Source organism: Ciconia boyciana, chromosome 3 (assembly GCF_034638445.1).
Source record: "Ciconia boyciana chromosome 3, ASM3463844v1, whole genome shotgun sequence".
Taxonomy (NCBI): Eukaryota; Metazoa; Chordata; class Aves; order Ciconiiformes; family Ciconiidae; genus Ciconia; species Ciconia boyciana.
Genome location: NC_132936.1, coordinates 61,243,369 through 61,260,892, shown reverse-complemented (window position 1 = coordinate 61,260,892; position 17,524 = coordinate 61,243,369). Strand labels below are relative to the sequence as shown.

General features: G+C 40.5%; 1 protein-coding gene across 4 annotated transcripts in view; it reads left to right on the top strand.

The window, feature by feature from the left end:
- PTPRK (protein tyrosine phosphatase receptor type K) overlaps positions 1-17,524 on the top strand; it is a 418,125-nt gene that overhangs the window by 240,372 nt on the left and 160,229 nt on the right. For all 4 annotated transcript variants that reach the window (XM_072855831.1, XM_072855828.1, XM_072855829.1 and 1 more), the window contains exon 7: positions 4,617-4,910. In XM_072855831.1, coding sequence (XP_072711932.1) covers positions 4,617-4,910 — 294 coding nt within the window. The remainder of the gene's footprint in view (positions 1-4,616; positions 4,911-17,524) is intronic.

The following is a 17,524-nucleotide window of genomic DNA, read 5'->3' as shown; positions in this document are numbered from 1 at the left end:
TTATGAAACATTTTAAAGGAAATTTATATTCTTTTGATTTACCTGCTTTCTTGACAGTTTATGGCGTAGTTATGACATTCCGATTTAAATTTCTGGAGGGGTGAGGCTGATGTTAGGCTTCTTTTAATAAATGAATGTTTTGTTATACTTGTAAAAGTTAAGCTTTTTATGGATAAACTGACTGTGCCCATCAGCGTACCAACTGTATAGCTTCGTGTAAGGTATTTGACAGAGAAGGCTGAACATGCCATCACCAGAGGGAAGGCACACTGCATGCATGAGCAGAGGGAGCTTGCAGGGTATTAATGTGTGGAAGCTCTGTACGAGGCAGGGGTGGGATGGAGAGTGGCAGGAATGAAGGCATGCACCTGTCTTTGTGGCTGGGCTGTGTGGTGACCAGCCCTCTCCTCCTCACCTCCCCAAACCCTTCTGCTGTGAGCAAGGCAACAGTCTCCTGTGACTGGTACATGTTATGCTCAGCAAAACATGACTTCATGTAAATAAATAAGATTTTATCAAACATGCATCCAGTATCAGCTTTTCCTCCAAAGTGGAACAACTTGTAGGATTCTGGTTTGGTTTGATTCCCCGCCCTTTGAACTGATCATTAACAGTATGTGATTACCACTAAGATACTAATGAAACTCCCTTTATTTTAAATTTAGGAGGTGTTTAGTCTTGGAGGGCAACGTAGTAGGGCTGTTGTCACCCAGGCTGGGTAAATAGTATTAAGCAACATAGTATGCATATGTTACTTGGGAATATAGGAAGTTTTATGCATACTAGTTACTGTACTAATAACACTAGTGACCTTTTCTGGTTGTTTTTTTCTGTCTGCGGATACATAATTATTTGCATACAATATTTAATAATAAGAATATGACACAACTGCTTAACTGTAGGAAGGCTTATAGCTGGGGTTGATGCTGCATGCTTATTCTAGTCATTGGTGCCTAAATATCACAGTACATTTAATATGTAATGTCATATACATACTGATGGGAGCATAATGTACTGCTCGTAGCTCAGCAGAATGGGAACTTTGTACTGATGAAATGTCACTCTTAATTTTTGATTAACTTAGCTGTGGGCATTTTATGTCAAAACCAGAACTGGCCAAATACTGCAAAATGCTATGCATGAAAATACTTTCATTTCTTTAGTATCTTGCAGATGTGCAAGTGCTCTTTATATATAGTCTTTCAGAGATGTTAGTGGCCATTCCTACTGGAAGGGATTTCATCAGTTTTAACACCTTTATGCAGTGGCTAAAAAATACAGTCAGAAAATGAGTCAGTAATTAAACTAGTCACACTGGAAAAAGAATTCTAAACTTTGTGCTTAGCAAAGGAAGCAACAAAACTCACTGTGCAGGGTCTTTGTTCAAACTGTTTAGCACGTGTGTTTTTCAGTACCTACTGGAACCGTGATTCTACGGATGAGTTAATAAACCATCCATGGGTTGAAATATTTTTTCATAAAACATTATTTAGAACCTTTATGGCTATTCACAGAGGGTTTATGGCCAAGAAAAGGGGAACCGTGCTCAATGAAAATTGCTTGCTAGGAATACTGTGTGCCTTAGCCACATCTGTTCATAGTAATTGAGGGGGGTGGGGGTGTTTTTGACAGAAATAAAGGGTACTGTTCCCTGGTTTGGTTGCAGTGACCAGGGCAGCAGGGGGATGGGGGGAGGTCGCTGTGCTGCCTGACCTGGCTGTGGCTGTGGGTGACTGGAAGCCACAAAATGCATTTGCCATAGTGGCCATCTGCAGACAGGGTGCCTTGGCAGGGCCGGGCAGGATGGAGGCTGCCGTGATGGGTAACTGGTGAGCCTCGGCTTCCTGCAACACTGCCTCTGTTCCAAGCTCTGAACTCTAAAGCTGTCACTTGGCTTGAATGAAGCTGAGTTTTTAATATTGTTTATACACCAGACCAAACTTCTGAGAGGGTGATTTTCTTTGGGGTTCCTGCTCATGCATCTCTTCCCCCCCCCCGAGGTTTTTTATTTTTGACAGACATACTTCTCAGGACACTACAAAACAGTGTTCTTTACTACTAGGTGGACCCAGATTGCTAGAGTGAAAAGCCAGCAACATCACTTCCTTGAAGGATGGGAATTGTGTTTAAAATCCCACCAACAGAGGAGTATTGTTGATAGGTGTGCTATTTGCTAGGGGAGTGGCAACCAAAATATTAATAACGGCTTTATTCTGTCTTTTAGTTATCAAGGCAATTTCTAAACCGTCAAAGTTTCAGGTTGCTCTCTATATAAGAGGAAATTATGTGATTTGAAATTATAATTGGGGAATATTTGATGGATCTGGTTATAGAGTAACGAATGAGAATAATTAATAGAAAGTTAATTGGGTAACATCAGAAAAGTTTATCCTGGTATATTGGGATTGCATGCTTCAGTTGACACTTAGTGTACTTTTGGGATTTCTGGTTGCACCTCACCTCTGGTTCTGATAGTATATTGTATTATGAAGCATATTAATAATGCTGCAGAACAATTACTTGTTCATTTGCTAACTGATTAAAATTCATGCATAATTTATTGGGACTGGGAGAGACTTTATAAATAAGTCTCCTTGTCCTCAAGAGCTTAAAAACAAAATGCATATGCTAATATAAGAATACTCTTTACCTCTTAACATAAAAATTTAATATGCAATGGTATATTAGTCTCATTAATGTGAGGTTTTATTTGTGATAATTGTGCTTTTAATCAAAGTGTATACTTCTAAACATAGTCTTATGTTTTAGAGGTTTATAACTTGGAGTTGGTAGTGTATCATGCTCATCAACGTTTATGTTTTCTGCTGTAATATACACTGACCTTAGAATTCATTAGTTTGACATTTAATGTGTTAGTTCCGCAGCAAATAAACTGCCCTCATTAAGCCCAGCTGCATTTCTAAGCTTTGATGTAGGTAGGGATCTAAATTAGTTCATGTGCACATTTCTTGCCAAAACAGGGTAAAACATGTTAATAATTAATTGAGATACTTTCTAGAGTTTTGTATATCCCGAAGCAGAAACGGGAACACCTTGGAGCCTTCACCTTTTCACTCCAGGAGAAGAAAATGAGCTCCACTTGCAGCCACTACTGCACATGCAAAGATTCCCTGGTCTACAAACTGAGTGGCTTGAGACACAGCTAATTTAGAAAAAAGTCTGCAAGAAATCCTTTTGTACCAAAACATGGGAAACTTGGTTGCTTACAGAGCTGGTAAATATACTGTTGGCAGTCAGCTCTGGTATCTGGAGGGGAAACTTTACTGCTGGACATAGAGAACCAGGGAGTCTTTAGCTGAACTTCACCATGCAGGGAGGGTAGGATGTCAAAGGAGGTCTGGAGGCCCTCTGTGAGCTCCTCCATCACCACTCCCCACCACGAGCCCTGTCAGTGACACTGGTGGGGTCATTCCCGGGAGGCAGAATATGTGCAATGCTTCTGTATCTTAACTTCTTTTGTGCAGAGGGGTCAGGGGAGCAGTGATGAGAAGGGCCCCCCCTCTAGGGAAATCTTATGGTCTGGGGTTAAATGTTATTTTTAATGTACTGGCCATGAGATCCCTCTACCTGCTCAGAGTTGCCACGTTGTTAGTTCTGCATCGCTGCTGTGCGAAACCCCTGCGTGCATTGAATTTAGCATTGTTGCCTAATTAACTGAAACAAATTAGTTGAAATGTGAGCCATCTGGAATGAAAATGAACCTTCCGTGTTTATCAGTAGATTCATTTTATTAGAAAAGTACATGTTGCTTGTGATTTGTTTCTTAAAATAAATCACACTGAGGCAATGTGCTGCTTCTCTATGTAAACATTTCTCAGGGCAAGGGGGACCTCACCTCCCCATTTGGTCCATCATTGCCTTTTCACTTTGCAGCTGTATTGAAATATTTAGGCGGAAGCTGATGACAACAGAGGAAGACAAAAGGCAACGTACGTCTTACTGTTTGAGTTTCTAAATCAGTAGTAAGTCATTGAAGAATAAAATAATGTTCTGCGTCTGGCTATACATCTTTATTTTGTCATTCTCCTGGCCATTTTGCTCAGTTCAGTGTTCTGAATACCTGTAAGAGGTATCCGTATCTTTTACTCTAACTGCATCTGGTAGGTTTCAAATGAACTGCAGTGATACTAATTTTTAAGAATATTCTGTGCAGGGCTAGTGTATCAACTATTGCAACAATTTCTGTAAGGAAAGTATGTATGTGGCTTCTGTCAATAAAAGAAAATCAGTTATGTTTCTGAAAATCTCAAGTTATTGCCATAGTGAGTTATATAAATGAGCATGAACCCAGATTTTTTTCAGAAAAAAATGTTAAGTAGCAGCAATATATAAATCAGATAGGATTTTGTGGTCCCTAGCTGAGATTTTTAAATGGAAAAAATAGCATTGGGCAGATGCCAGTGGTGTGCCACTTGCTTCCATCAGCTGAAATTCTCCTCACCTGTTCTTCACTGATGTCAGTTTGATTTTGCTTTCAAGTTTTGAAGTCTTTGCTGACCAAAACCTGACAACTTTCTGTGGAAAGAGCCTTCTTCTTAATGGGTTTTCCAGCTTTTTTTTTATCGCTGGCTTTTTTTTTTTTGTCTCCCTTACAGAGCCGCCTCGGCCAATAGCACCCCCGCAGCTGCTGGGCGTTGGGCCCACGTACTTGCTCATTCAGCTGAATGCCAACTCAATCATTGGGGATGGACCCATTATCCTGAAAGAAGTGGAGTACCGAATGACGTCTGGGACCTGGACCGAAACCCACGCTGTCAATGCACCAACTTACAAGCTCTGGCACTTGGACCCCGACACTGAATATGAGATTCGGGTCCTGCTCACCAGACCAGGCGAAGGTGGGACTGGACAGCCAGGACCACCACTCATCACCAGGACCAAATGTGCAGGTAAGTGCTGCTGTGGAAAAATGAACAACAAAACAAAGCTATTTATTTAATGATTTAATTGGTTGGCAGGTTTGTTGGCTCTCATTAACTTGTAGCAGAACTTAAGGGTTCCCTTGGCACCCACAGGATCCCCAAGTGTCCAGGCCAGTATGGATTTGCTATGTCCCCTGCTTTTCCCAATCGCTGTCTAGGTTGCTGTTTGTGTAGGTTAGAAGATGGGATGTTAGAAAGCTAAGAAGTCATTTTTCTTCTCCTCATGTGAGGAAGGAGACATTATCATTTCTAGAAAGGACAAACCACCTGTCTTTTCACTTTTATATTTTCACTTGCACTTTAAGTAAACTTGCACATAAAGACACTTGCATGGAAAAAGAATCTGTTTAAGAAACAGAATTTTACAAAAAATGTAGTGTATTTTTGGGTAATTTTTCTTTTTCCAAACAGATATGCATGGCCTGCCAGGATCGCTGACAACTCCTAAAATACAATAGCAAATATTAATAGAGTGCTTTCTTTTCTCCATTTTTGACCTACCACCACCAAAATCATGTGCTGCGAATCTTGCAGTCTGCTTCTGTTTTTTTTAGAGTGCCCCTGCGTGGCCAGCGCCAAGAAGATTAAGCGCTGCCAACTTGTGTTATATGCTATTCCTTCTAAAGCTACTTAAAGTTATTTTAATCTCAGTTTTCATAAGAAGAAAGATAATGCCTACGTCTCATAGTTGCAGAGGAGAAAAATTATAGATTTGAACATCAGACTGGGAGGCAAATAAGCGGAAATTAAATTGTGGGGTTTTTTTCCTAATCTCAGGATTTTTAGGGCCTGACTTACAGTATTTTAAAGTTTGCGCTAGCAGAGAGTGCTGATAATCATCTATTCAAAGCTGCACTAAAATAGTAAGAAAGAAGAGCTGCAGTTGCAGATTTCCGTGTGTCAGGTATATGTATGCATATATAAAATGGAAATATAAGTGAAATATTTTTTTCACAAGTTAGTGATGGACCTCAGTGGGACAGCTATTCAAGTTCTCATCTAAGCACGCATGACCGCTCATTTTGTTTACTTAAGGAAGAGGGTCAGTGTCTGGATCACAGGCCAGAAGTTCAAATGGACTAGGTCAATAGGTATGAATCCCAGAAAATCAGGCAGTCTTTTTTGAGATTGGGCATAGTACTGTTGGAAGCTGAGGCACACAGCTGGAGCAAGACCAAACTGAAGGCATTTTTTTGAATTTGTGATCTTATTTATAATTTAGTCTGTCTTTCCTGCGAAGTAAAAATATATCTGTGTCCATCTTGGTTAAGATGACAGTCGTTGAGATACGGTTAAGATGACAGTCGTTGAGATCTAAGTAAGGTTAAAGCATTGATTTATTGTACTGAATTGGTTTAGGCATTGTTCTGAAAAAGTAGGAATTTGAACACAGCTTCTATTTTAAAGAGACTGAGCCAAGACTAACAAATCCCAAATGTTCATGTTCTTCTAGCGCTTGAAAAAATATAATTTCATTTAAACAGTGTGTAACAGACTAAAGCTTTTTAATGGGAAAGGAGAAGACAGGAAGTCATGATTTATGTGACGTATTTTTAGAAGCCAGTTAGGGGAAACGACGTTATTGTGAATGTGATTTTATTTTTAATTTGTTTTTAACTTAACACTCATATATAAAGCACCAAAATCTAGTCTGGCTTGAGACAAATTTTCAACTCAATTTAATCCACTATGAAATGAAGCAGATCAAAAAAATACTTGGGGGGGGGGGGGAATCTGAACTTCCGTGACAATATTATTTTAATAATAATAAAATTTTGAGTTGTTTACCTTGAAGTAAGAGTGATTCTTCTTATTCCATGAAAGCGAAGGTGAATAAATGTTACTATTAATCAGCTTCAATTAGAAAAAGGTGAGTCAGCAAGGGTTTGTGGAGATTGAAGGACTGTGCCCAGCATCAGAGATGAGTCAGGGATGGCACTGGGTTGAGCAGCAGGTTGCCCTGCTGCTTCTTCACCTGTCTAGAAAATGAAGACAGACCTTCCTTTTCCAAGTGTTCTCCCAAGGCTTCTGTAAGGTAACTGCAAGCCCAAGTAAATACGAATTTTTTTTTTTAATATTTTGCTCATAAAAGGCAAACTATAAACATAAAAATTAGTCTTTTACGAAGAGAAGATTTATAAGAAAAGGTAAACCTAGTAATGGAATAGCTTACCCTGCAGTCTCTGCTGCTGCTGGTATTGTACGAGTGACTGGCAGGTGATTTACTGTGCTGTATTAGATGACATCTCTGCAGCAATATCTTCTTTCTGGAGATTCCTCAATTGTTCCTAATTCTTATTTCTGACAAGATCACTTATTTTTCAGACAGATACTCTCTTTTCTGTCGATGTTCTTTGTCAATTTTGTCTTTCCATAAGTTTTGTACATATTAGTTCAATTCTGAAACAAGTTATAATTGATTATCTGCTCAGCATCAACCAGAGTGGCGGGAAATAAATGAATTTTCAGCATGAAGTTTGACTGCTCTCTATATGGATTAAAAAGCACACATTAGCAAACGTTGAGCTGATGAGTTTTTAATGTTTACATTCCAAGTAGCAGTGACGGTAAACTCACTGACACATCAATAACAATAGGTTAGTATTCTGCTTTCTGTTTATTTAATATCTAAGCAAATATTAGCATTCTTTTCAAATGAAGATTGAAAAATTATTTTTTTCCATAATTCATTCAGTATTTATAATTTCATAACATTTCTTAATAACATATTATTGATCAGTTGGCCTGTGCTTTGCTGGAGATATATCCTACTTCTGAACGATTTGAGAGATGGTTGTACTTATCTCGGTATCAGACATGCACTTTTATTATTAGGTATTTTAGATCATTTTCCATCTTCCTCATAGCAAAACCAGTGTCTGGTGACTCGTTTAGTAAATGTTTCCGCTAATGCTAAACAAAATTGTTTTCTAATTAAGAGATAATTCTTCCGCTAGTTAAGTCCTCCACCAGCCTGTTTGTCTACTCGGCATTTCCCAGGTAATCTGTCCTGCGCTGAAGCTGAGTGACAGCATTTTGCTAGAAAACTTGAATGTTGTTTTACCAGTCTGCAATTAAAGATAGTGCTGAGCAGTCAAATATATGAAACCACTGAGTGTTTTTAAATGGCTGAAGTAAGACTAAAACATGTGAAGCAAAACATTATTTTGCAGCACTGTCCTCCTTAATAGCCGGGTGTATGCTTTGCATTTCCATTTCTAAGCACAGCTGAAGTGGGTGCTGAGCGTGGCGTTGTGTTCCCGGCTCTGTGGTTAGGCACAAATAATTTCAAGCTGCCGATGCTGGAGGCTGCTTCCTCCCCACTGATCCTTGTGGGCACCTGGGCTTTATTTCAGTACAACTACACCTCTTGCCCAGTGTCATTGCTCAAATTCTTCACTTCTCAAGCATTTTAAAGCCAAAACCAAAGGCAGAGGGTAGCACTTTAATCAGAAGTAATCCTTAAGGCTGTTTTCTGTGGCTTTAGGGCGTGTTGTCCTTCTGAGCGTATCCTCTGAGCTGTGATTGCCTTTCCTTTGAGGGGGTGTAGAAAATATGTGGTAATCTAAAATTGTCCACTTAGCCTGCTTTATCAACTGTAAGTTAGAAGTTATTCTCTTACATTGGCTGCTGCTTCTGAGTAACAGCTCACAGTTCAGTTTTATGATTAACTGATATTTTAGTGGCAAAGGAGGTCAACAGTTCAGCCTGTCCAGAGCTTAATATATGTACACAGTGGAATTGCTCGCTCCTACTTTACTGAAGTTCAGTGCAAGGGTGTGATTTTTAGTAAAACATGAAGAATTGTAGAGCAGTTGGAGAAAAAGTCCTGGGTGTGTTTTTGTTTGGTTTTTTTTGTTGTTGGTTTGGTTTGGTTTTTTTCCGAATGACTTGATATTAGTAAACTGTTGCTTGTATTATTTGGGTTTGATAATAAAATGAGTAAGGGGTAGGGGAAGCTTTCTGGCTTTATCAGAGCTGAGAATGGAACAATATGTATTGATGATGATATTATTATTATTATTATCATCATCATCATCATCATCATCATCATCAAAATCATCATCATCAAAATCTTTATCCATCACAGAGACCTAGCTATCAGTAGCAATCAGCCTCAAGGCACAATAGTGGAGATGCTGGTTTAGCAGTGCAGTGCTGGCGTATGATTGCCTGCAGTTGAGGGCTTGGGAGCTGGGCTGCTTTCTGCCTGCCTTCTTCAAGTGCAGAATGCTTGTTTACAATTTGCGCATTTATTAATTTTGAAAACAATGTACACACAATACAGATGCTGCTGAATTCCCCTCTAGTAAAAAAAAAAAAATGCAAAACATGGGGAAACATTAAAAACAAACAAAAAAAGAGGCAAGCTTAAGATTTTTGTTCATTTTCTTGGGATTTTTAACAGAGGGACTGATGGCAACGATGTTGCCATTGAGGAAGTGACCTTGCATGGCCATCTGGAGAACTAAAATGTTGTTCTGGTTACATAAAAATTGTATCTGTTTTTTAAAATGAGTGCAGTGAAAGGGACTGTGCAGTACAGAATCTGCTTGTGCCGATGTGCAATGCATACGGTGCTACTTCAGTCGGTGTTGTTTGCCTTTTACACTTGCAGAGTGGAGGTGGAGGGTTCAAGGTGGGGAGCTTGATTTATAGACTTTGCTGTGTGCTGTACATGAGAATTTAGGATGTTGGTAAGTGAGGCAATGGGCTTGTAAAAATTGGCTATAGTCAACATCACAGGAGGGTTCTGGAAAATACGGCACTGAATGGATAAGCTGTGCTCTTCATTTGTGTCTCTTGCAGTAGTGCATCTTAAATTATTATTTAAATCTTTGAAAGCTAATAGAAGTACAGACAAACGTGTAATTTTCAATCACTTAATTTTTTTTTAAAAGTGGACAGAGAGAAAATATTTACCTTTACAGCAAAGCAGTTATCTTAATGTTTCAAACAGAATCTTTACCTTTTTTCCCCTCAAGGTAGACCTCATTAGAAACTTACAATATAGCTTAAAGAGGAGCTTAAATACATTTTGAGCACTTAAATTACATGTTTTTATTACTCATGTTTTTGTTGTTTACAAGTTGAACACTTTGTTAGAAAAAACTAGAGACAAACAACTTGAAACTAAATGAATGTGATACTTTTAAAAATTATTTTATATTTGTCATTGCAGAAGGGCCCACATTACACCAATATTTATAAGTTGCTGTTGTTTTTACAAATGTGTTTGGCACTCGTGACTGTTTCTGGGCTTTTGGCCAGGTAGTAATTGGAAACATTTAAGATCTTGCTAGCAGTTACCAAATGCACCAGTCTCTTGTTCCGTATAGGTTTACCAGTTGGCTATGATATGAAAAAAAAAAAAAAAAAAGGTATGTAAACAATGGAGAAAGTCTGGACTAAGGAACTTAATCGTATTCCCTTTAGGACTGAATACGAGAATTGTTGCTGAGAGCATCCTGTAGAAGAGCTATCTGATTTGAACCATCGGCTGGCACATGCGACCATACTCTGCTTATTGTGCTGCTTGCCACTGTTCAGATACCCGTACCACATATAGAATCCTAATGATGCTTATATCCATAAGAAAGGACCATAGTGCAGCTGAGTTACCTAGCAGGAGACCAGGCAGACTGCCTAGCCAAGTTCTTGTCACATTGTGTAAATTAAGCATGGTATCCTCTTTTTCAGAGGAGTGCAATGCTGATGACTCAGTTGAATTGGCAGTAAACTGCAAGTTCAGACACTGACCTCCCCTAAATTAGTTTTCATCTTCTTTTGTTTGCTATATTCAGCCTTGCTTAGTATCATTTTTTTGGTATTTGCAGCTGCGAGCTCCCTCTGCACTAACTGGAAACTTTCTTCCTGCGACATTGCGAGTGCCATGTTATCCAATGAGACGTGCGTTTCCTGAATTCTCCCATGCTTCGTTTTTGGAATAAGCTTTGTTCGTGGCTAGTTCTTTATTGTATAGGGTCATATTCAGCAGTAAATCACGCTGTGGTTATTTGGATCATAGAATGCTTTGGATTGGAAGGGACCTTTACAGGTCATCTAGTCCACCCCCCCTGCAAGAGCAGGGACATCTTCAACTAGATCAGGTTGCTCAGAGCCCCGTCCAACCTGACCTTGAATGTTTCCTAGGGGATGGGGCCTCCACTACCTCTCTGGGCACCCTGTTCCAGTGCTTCACCACCCTCCTTGGAAAAAATTTCTTTCTTCAATCCAGTCTAAATCTGCCCTCCCTTAGTTTAAAACCATTACCCCTTGTCCTGTCACAACAGGCCTTGCTAAAATGTCTGTCCCTGTCTTTCCTACAGGCCCCCTTTAAGTACTGGAAGGCTGCTATAAGGTGTCCCTGGAGCCTTCTCTTCTCCAGGCTGAACAACCCCAACTCTCTCAGCCTGTCCTCGTGGGAGAGGTGCTCCAGCCCTGGGATCATTTTTGTGGCCCTCCTCTGGACCCGCTCCAACAGGTCCATGTCCTTCTTGTGCTGAGGGCTCCAGAGCTGGATGCAGTACTCCAGGTGAGGTCTCACCAGAGCAGAGTAGAGGGGCAGAATCACCTCCCTTGACCTGCTGGCCATGCTTCTTTTGATGCAGCCCAGGATATGGTTGGCCTTCTGGGCTGCGAGTGGCACATTGTCGGCTATTGTCCAGCTTTTCATCCATCAGTACCCCCAAGTCCTTCTTCTGAGGGCTGCTCTCAATCCCTTCATCCCCCAGCCTGTATTGATACCAGGGGTTGCCCTGACCCAGGTGTAGGACCCTGCACTTGGCCTTGTTGAACCTCATGAGGTTCACGTGGGCCCACTTCTTAAGCTTGTCCAGGTCCCTCTGGATGACATCACGTCCGTCTGGTGTGTCAGCTGCACCACTCAGCTTGGTGTCATCTGCAAACTTGCTGAGGGTGCACTCGATCTTCCTGTCAATGTCATTGATTAAAATATCGAACAGCACTGGTGCCAGTACGGACCCCTGAGGGACACCACTTGTCACTGGTCTCCATCTGGACATTGAGCTGTTGACCGCTACCCTCTGGATGCGACCATCCAACCAATTCCTTATCCACTGAACAATCCACCCATCAAATCCATATCTCTCCAATTTAGAGTGAAGGATGTTGTGGGGGACCGTGTCAAAGGCTTTACAGAAGTCCAGACAGATGACATCCATTGCTTTTCCCTTGTCCACTGATGTGGTAACTCCCTCGTAGAAAGCCACTAGGTTGGTCAGGCAGGACTTGCCCTTGGTGAAGCCATGTTGGCTGTCTCGAATCACCTCCCTGTCCTCCATGTGCTTTAGCATAGCTTCTAGAAGGATCTGTTCCATGATCTTCCGAGGCACAAAGGTGAGGCTACCAGGTCGGTAGTTCCCAGGGTCCTCCTTTCCACCTTTTTTAAAGATGGGCACAATGTTTCCCTTCTTCCAGTCACCAGGGACTTCACCTGACTGCCATGACTTTTCCAATATCATGGAGAGTGGCTTGGCAACTACATCAGCCAGTTCCCTCGGGACTCTGGGATGCATCTCATCAGGTCCCATAGACTATATATGTTCAGGTTCCTCAGGTGGTCATGAACCTGATCTTCCCTTACAGTGGGAGGGGCTTTACCCCCCTGGTCCCCAACATGTTGTCCGTTGACTCGGGAGCGGTGAGGAGAGCGGTTGCCAGAGAAGACTGAAGCAAAAAAGTTGTTGAGTACCTCAGCCTTCTCCTCATCTGTTGATATTAGGTCACCATTCTTGTTCATCAGTGGAGGTACGCTTTCTTTAACTTCCTTTTTCTGGTTGATATACCTGTAGAAGCCCTTCTTGTTATTCTTTGCATCCCTTGCCAAGTTCAGCTCCAGCTGCACCTTGGCCTTCCTGACCCCATCGCTACACAAGCATGCAGCGTCCCTGTACTCTTCCCAGGTTACCTGTCCCTGCTTCCACTGCCTGTACAGTTCCCTCTTGCTCTTTAGTTTGACCAGCATGTCTCGACTCAGCCATACTGGTCTCTTCCCTTCCTTGCCTGGTTTCCTGTATCTGGGGACTGAGAATTCTTGCGCTTTATGGAAAGCATCCTTAAAGATCTGCCAGCTCTGTTCTGCTCCCATGTCCCTGAGGACTGTTTCCCAGGGGGTCCTACTGACTAACTCCTTGAAGAGCTGGAAGTTCGCTTTCCTAAAATTTAGGGTCCTGACTATACTCCTCGCCTGTCCCATATCCCTCAGGACTGTGAACTCCACCAATGCATGATCCCTGCAGCCTAGGCTGCCTCCAATCTTGACGTCACTGATGAGCTCACTTGCATTGGTGACCATGAGGTCCAGTATTGCATCCCCTCGGGTAGGGGTGTCTATTACCTGGGTTAAGAAGTTTTTAAGAAGTATTTAGTGACACTGATGCTCTTCACTTGGGGTTAGGGTAGCAGACCTAGGTAGGTGGGTTCCTCTAACCTCTGTTGTGTGCAGTGATCTCTTCCTTTGCCTTCTTTTTGAAATCCGTACCAGTGGGTAGAGCAGGACGAGTTATGTACAGCAAGACTTGATTATGGTTATTGGCACCTAACATGCTGGCCCGTCTGGGCTTCAGTGCAAAGTCCACTGAGTTGAGGGAAGTCCTTCAGTTGAAGTTAGGGGCTTGCTCTCTGGCGAAGGACACTAGGTCAGGATACCACTTCAGCTGTGTGATGGAGGCTGGGGGAGGAAAAAGAGCAGCTGCCAACCCCAGCCGGCACTCCCCTGCCTTGCAAGTGATTCTTCCGTCTCCTGTCTCACCTCGGCTTGTTCGGCAGCTTTTCCCAGAGCAGAGTGTGCTGCAGCACTGAGACCTTCGTGATTTATCCAAAGTGCGTGTAACTAGTCAATAGATCACAATTCCAAGAGGAGCACTGTCTGTGGCAAGAAAATGTATTGCAGTACATTAATCCACAGCACACATTCCAGTTGTAAAAGAATGGACGTGGGCAATAGTTCATATTGGAGCACTTGAAAATGCTATGGGTGCACCCGGGCCAGATAACTCAGAGCCTGATTATAGCTTCTCCAGAGTTTGGGGACTGGTATTCACAGATTTTTGGTCTGTGTTCACTTGTGAAGAACATGATTGCAGGTTGGGATAATCTTACCCTTTCAGAAGACTGGAGCTCTTTTTTGAATTGTGACTGCTATTTTTAATTTCAACTGAAATAAATAATTTTTTAGTATGATTCTTTAGTGTGCTTGATACTTTAGTTTGCTTTCATAATTAAGGTCTCTCAACTGTTTAAGAGTGCAATATTACTTTTATAGTGTTTGAGAATTTATAAGTACCTAAATAAAACAAACTTTTATAGGACTAGCTTTTATTGTACTTTCATTTAGCACCCTATTAAAAATTAAGCAGGGAAAATTTTAATAAGGTTTTGAAAGTTGCTCTGGTCATTGCAGCACTTAAATGCACAGTTTTGGAAGCACACTGATTTTTCACTGTTGTTTTGACACTATTGGGGGAGTAGCATGGAGTAGGTAGAGAGGGCTGTGAGTAGCAGGAGCGGTGATGTGGAAGGGTGGAAGAGGAAAGCAGTGCCAGCAGCGTGTGCTGGGGGAGAGGGATATTGACAAGATTTCCCAGATGCATTCATTATTCTTGCTCTCTCTCCCATATGTCTTTCTCCTCTAGAGCCATTACAGAGAAATATCATGTCAGTCATGGTAGTGTGAGATCTGGATAAAGTTCAGATTAACATCCTCCCAAGGTTAGGACAAACTTCCCAAAAGCCCTGGTTCTTATCGACACTGATTCTTTGGGCTTTATTCTGCTAGATGAATCTTTGTTTTTCATTGAATTCTTGTTTGCTTTTTTGATTTTTTCAACTTTGTTTCATTTTTAAAGTGGGCAGCATAATTCTTTCCTGCTAATTTGAACCTAGACTGTGTGAGGCAGAACTGAGTGAATTTCACTTTCTTAATATTATTTCTCATTAAATCCTCCTGCTGGTGCTGAGAAGGGGAATGGACCAGGTGATGCTTTTGTATGGTATGATAATGAAATAGCTTCCATTATAACAGTAAGTTGAGGAGCATATTAAGCAGCAGCTGATGTCAAGTTACACCTCAGGTGATCAGTACGTCCAGAATCCTAAAATGGCTTGTCAAGGCTTTTAATGGTACCTGGTTTTGCTTGCTGTTTTTTTTAAAAAAAAAAATCTGGAGCAGTCCTGAAAAGTTCCAGATGACCTGAAAACAAACATTAAAAATACTGACATGAAGGATCAGGATCACCCAATTAATTAAAAGCTTGTCAACTTGACTTTAATTCTAAACAGAATAATGGAACAGCCAATACCAGGGTTGATTAATGAAGAATTAAGAAAGTAATATAATTAGAGACAGTCAACAAGTTTATGGAATACTGATCTTGTCAGAATAACTTGATTTTTTAAAAAATTAGATTACAGATTTGGTTAATAGAGGCGATATTGTTCTTCTCTAATGCATTTAATTTGATATAAAACATTTTGATTAAGAAACCAGAATAAAATCAACTCAAATGGAGAAGAACTGGCTGATATATCTAAACCTGTTTTTATGGATTAATTGAATAAACATTCCTATTTGGGTCCTATCAGGAACAGTTCTGTGTAATTTATAAAGAAAATGTAACTATAATAAAGCTGGCAAATTGCAAAATATTCTGAAAGTGGTAGAAAAAACCCACTCCAAAAAATAATTGCATTACTAATTTACAGTGGTTTGAGTTGAGTGCTGTTAATCTATGTTTCAGGTAGGCCAGCTGCAGTATAGTAAAACTAGAGTAGTCCGTATGTACAGCGTGGGAAAAGGAGGGGCTCGGGCACTAGGCATGGGCTGACACGATGTGGACCATTAGGGCTGTCACTTGGACACTGTAACTAAAAGGGCTCCTGTAGTCCTCGGCTGTACAAACCAGAGCAAAATTTCTCACCCTTTCCTTAGTATTGGAGAACGTTTTTGAAGATGCATGTTTAAAATTGCTTGCCAAATTCCTTCTGACCCAAGCCCTTTATCCCCATCTCCCCAGCCCCTCCCCAAATCTGTGTAGCATCCTGTTCTATAGAATTAAAGATATGGTGTCGTACAAGAGGTTACTGTCAGGAGGATTAGGAAACCAAAATAAAAGAATTCTGGCAGAAACTTAAAAAGTGGAAACAAAATCTTGTTGTTAAGGAGGTGTGACGTGACCAGAATTAATACTGTTTTTAGAGATGCAGATGTGATTTTAGGTGATGATTTCTGATGTGGTTGAAATTTATTTTCCTTGTTTCACATCTCTAACACCACTGCATAAACAACATACCATTTTATTTGTATACTAGTATTTTTCATTTCATATTACCTTTTAAAACTACTTCATTTTATGCAGTTTGTTTTCCAGGTCATTATTAATTGCTGAAAGCTTTGTCATTACTCTTGGAAATGGCAACATGCTTAATTATCATTCAGATAATTAAACATTTCAGATACTAACAATACCATAAGCACACATTTTGCAGTTTATTACCTTTATTTTATAGAATTATGCTCAATATGAGGGACTGGTGAAAATATATTCAACAATGTACCTTATTTTCTCTGCAAAATGAACTCTACTAGGCTGAAATGTCAGAGCATGGGCACCCACTGGGAATACAATGTGCAGCATTCGGAGTTTACATGTAGCAGCTTAGATGATTACAAATAAGTAAAGTAGTTCAATTGCACCATATTTCCTTAAAGTAGTGACCTTCAAAGATAGCGCTGAACTGCGATTCAAGAAACTTGCTGTCTGTTTGTTGCTGTTTTGTCACCTTTGACAGATCAGTTCACTTTGTGTCTCAATGTCATTTGGAAAGCAGGGTTAATATGCATGTTTCCCCAGCAATTTCTCTCATTTTCATTTACCTTGTGATTTATTCAGAGCAAACACTTCTCTTACTTTTATTGTGCTGGTTGCAATGAGATCTTGGTTTATCTGTCTGAATGCTTTGCACAGATAAATAGTTTGTAATTAGAATTTCGTACAATGAAGATCATATGTTAGAGAATAAATTTCTATTCATTCGGTGACAAATTTTGTTACTGCTGTAATTTTTATGGTCATGTGGAGGGACCTCCCTTGAAAATAAACAAGTACAACTGCTCTGCATTCAGCTGTTAGTGTGGCCAACATTTCTTTGTGTCTGTCCATGCAGAGTCTACTCTTAGTGTTCACTTGATACAGTAAAGGATGGGCTGGGGAGTGTGGGAAGAATGCAGCAATCATACTGTATAGAAATCAGTGGAGATCAATTTATTCCTGAACTTAATTTTTTTTTTTGGCTGCCTTATCACTTGTCTCTTATTCTCTGAATGTCCTTAATTAAGGATCATGCGAGTTGAGCATGTTATTTTTTTTGTGTGTATGCGTGCCACTTCACCTCTAAGACTTCTTAGGTTGCCATTACCAAGTTTTCTTTTTGTGTTGCTCAGCTTTTTGGTTTTTTGGAACACAGCCCTACCTCCCCTCCAACCCCAGCTATTCCTTCCCTTCAGCTGTGAAACACAATTTAAAAGTTAGAAGCAAAAATACAGATGCTGCTGTCTAAAA